The following is a 2,443-nucleotide window of genomic DNA, read 5'->3' as shown; positions in this document are numbered from 1 at the left end:
CACTAGAGGCCATAGTGTTCCGTATTAGCAAGGAGGGACATCAGTCAGTGGCAGGACCTTGTTGCTATCAGTAGTTCTGGTTCCACTCTGTATTTGCTGTGGTCCTTGGACAAGTAACTTGACCCCTCTGAGCCAGGACTCCTTCCTCTGTGAGACAGACGTACTAATGCCCGTGCCTTGGTGCCTTGGCAGGGTCCTACTCTGAGGCTCCCAGTGTGGTGCCTGGCACATAGGAAGGCCCGATGCCCAATCCCACTGCAGTTAGTCTTCATCATTAACATCACTATTACACACCCCTTGTGTGTTGGGTTTTCGAGGATGCTGTGTGCTTCCGTTAGGAGGCAGAATGCCGAAGGACTCAGCTTCATCCGTTAGACCTGGGTTCTGATCCTACCTCATCCACCAGCTATGGGCCTTTCTCTTGTTTGAGTCTTAATTTGCTCAGCTACTTAAATAGGGAGGGAATAGTTGTTCCACCTCAGCCAGGAGAAGGTATCCCAGTAAATGTTGCCCTTAGGATTGCAAATCCCAGTCATTCTGTTGAAAACCAGTTAAGCATTTAGCATGTAAGTCCCTGTGCTCTGTGACTGCGTGGAGTGGGACAGGACATGATTGAACTAGGCGGCCCTCCTTTCTGTTTGTTCAGCGAGCCTTTCATAGCAAGGCTGACTAGGATGGGAGTCCAGGCTCTGCCTAGCAAGCATCCCCTCTGAGCTCTGTGTCCTCATTTTCCAAGAGGGGATGGTTGCTCTTCCACTGGGACTAGGATATGAAGCACTTGCCCTAAGTTCAGTGTTCTGGGCAGCATACTCACCCCTCCCTGGGTTGCCTCCCCTCCCCCCTGCAGGGAACGGGAACGCCGAGAGAAGGAGAGAGAAGAATGGGAACGCCAGTACAGCCGACAGAGCCGCTCGCCTTCCCCCCGTTACAGTGAGTGTACCATGGTCACTGGGCCGGGAGATCTGGGCTGCAGGCTCGGGGCATTAAAAAAGAGAAGCAGCCGAAACCGGTTTGGCTCAGTGGATAGAGTGTCGGCCTGCGGACTGAAAGGTCCCAGGTTCGATTCTGGTCAAGGGCATGTACCTGGGTTGCGGGCACATCCCCAGTGGGGAGTGTGCAGGAAGCAGCTGATCGATGTTTCTAACTCTCTATCTCTCTCCCTTCCTCTCTGTAAAAAATCAATAAAATATATTAAAAAAAAAAAAAAAAGAGAAGCAGATTGTCTCAGTGGATAGAGCCTGTGGACCAAAAGGGCCCCGGGTTCGATTCCGGGCACGGGCACGGTCACAGGCACGTTGCAGGCTCCTCCTTAGCCGGCCCTGGTCAGGGCTCATGCAGGAGGCAACCAGTTGATGTGTTTCTCTTACATCGATGCTTCTCTTGGTCTTTCCCTTTCTCTTCCACTCTCCCTAAAAATCAATGGAAAAATATCCTCAGATGAGGATTAACAAAAACAAACAAAAAGAAGTGGTCTGACCCGGATGGCTCAGTGGTTGAACGTCAACCTATGAACCAGGAGGTCACAGTTTGATTCCAGGTCAGGGCACATGCCTGGATTGCGGGCTTGAGCCTCAGTGGGCGGCAAGCAGGGGCAGCCAGTCAATGATTCTCTGTCATCATTGATGTTTCTATCTCTCCCTTTTCCTTCCTCTCTGAAATCAATAAAAATATATTTTTTTTAAAAAGAGAAGTGATGTCAAAACTGATTATAAAAAACCACATTTCCACATGTTAAAACTCTTAAGATGCGTGTGTGCATGCACACAGGCAGGCATGCACAGTGTTGCTTCAGCCACAAGGGAATTGCAGGATGGGAAGAAATGCACATTGGTGTGGGTGGGCGGCACAGGTTGTAGTCCCAGCAGTGGACATGCTGGTGCAGCATCAGCGGAAGGTGAGACCAGAAGTCCAGCCCTGGGGCCCGTTCCTGGCCCTGGGCATTTGCTTTGTCCTCACCTCCTCCTTCCTTTCTAGGTCGAGAGTACAGCTCTTCCCGAAGGTGAGTAAGCCAGACCAGCTCCCTGGGAAATCACAGATGTCCTGTGCGGGAGGTCTGGCTGGGTTGGATTCATCCATTTCCACCCTGCACCCTCCAGTTGTAGGGCTGCCTCCCTCCTTTGCAGCCACTGAAGCCCAAGTGATCCCCAAGTATGTTGGTGCGTGTGTATACATGTACACACATGCACGGGGCTCCCCTGCTCTGCCTAGCCCTCATGGGCCCCTCCCTTTTTCTTTCCAGGCGCTCAAGGTCCAGATCCCGCAGCCCCCATTATCGACATTAGGCAGAAGTGTGGGGGCTGAGGGGCTGGGATGGGTTAGGGCTCAGGCTGCGATGCTGCTGATTTTGTTCTCTAATGAAATAAACGTTATTTAATTGCCTTCACTTGGCCTCAGTGTCATCCGTGTGCTGGGTGCGGGCTCCCAAACTCCATTGTCCACCAGA

The 2,443-nt window shown here is 51.9% G+C and overlaps 1 protein-coding gene across 4 annotated transcripts in view; it reads left to right on the top strand.

Moving 5' to 3' along the window:
• CLASRP (CLK4-associating serine/arginine rich protein) overlaps window positions 1-2,383 on the top strand; it is a 24,292-nt gene extending 21,909 nt beyond the window's left edge. For all 4 annotated transcript variants that reach the window (XR_001361547.1, XM_005863386.2, XM_014537363.1 and 1 more), the window contains 3 exons: window positions 848-930; window positions 1,975-1,999; window positions 2,240-2,383. Coding sequence is in view for 3 of the 4 variants with exons in the window: in XM_005863386.2 (XP_005863448.1) it covers window positions 848-930; window positions 1,975-1,999; window positions 2,240-2,282 (151 nt within the window). In the remaining variant the exon portion in view is untranslated. The remainder of the gene's footprint in view (window positions 1-847; window positions 931-1,974; window positions 2,000-2,239) is intronic.
• The last annotated feature ends 60 nt before the right edge of the window (window positions 2,384-2,443 follow it).

Source organism: Myotis brandtii, unplaced genomic scaffold (assembly GCF_000412655.1).
Source record: "Myotis brandtii unplaced genomic scaffold, ASM41265v1 scaffold1774, whole genome shotgun sequence".
Lineage (NCBI taxonomy): Eukaryota > Metazoa > Chordata > Mammalia > Chiroptera > Vespertilionidae > Myotis > Myotis brandtii.
Note: the sequence above shows the minus strand (reverse complement) of the source record. Positions and strands in the feature narration are given on the sequence as shown.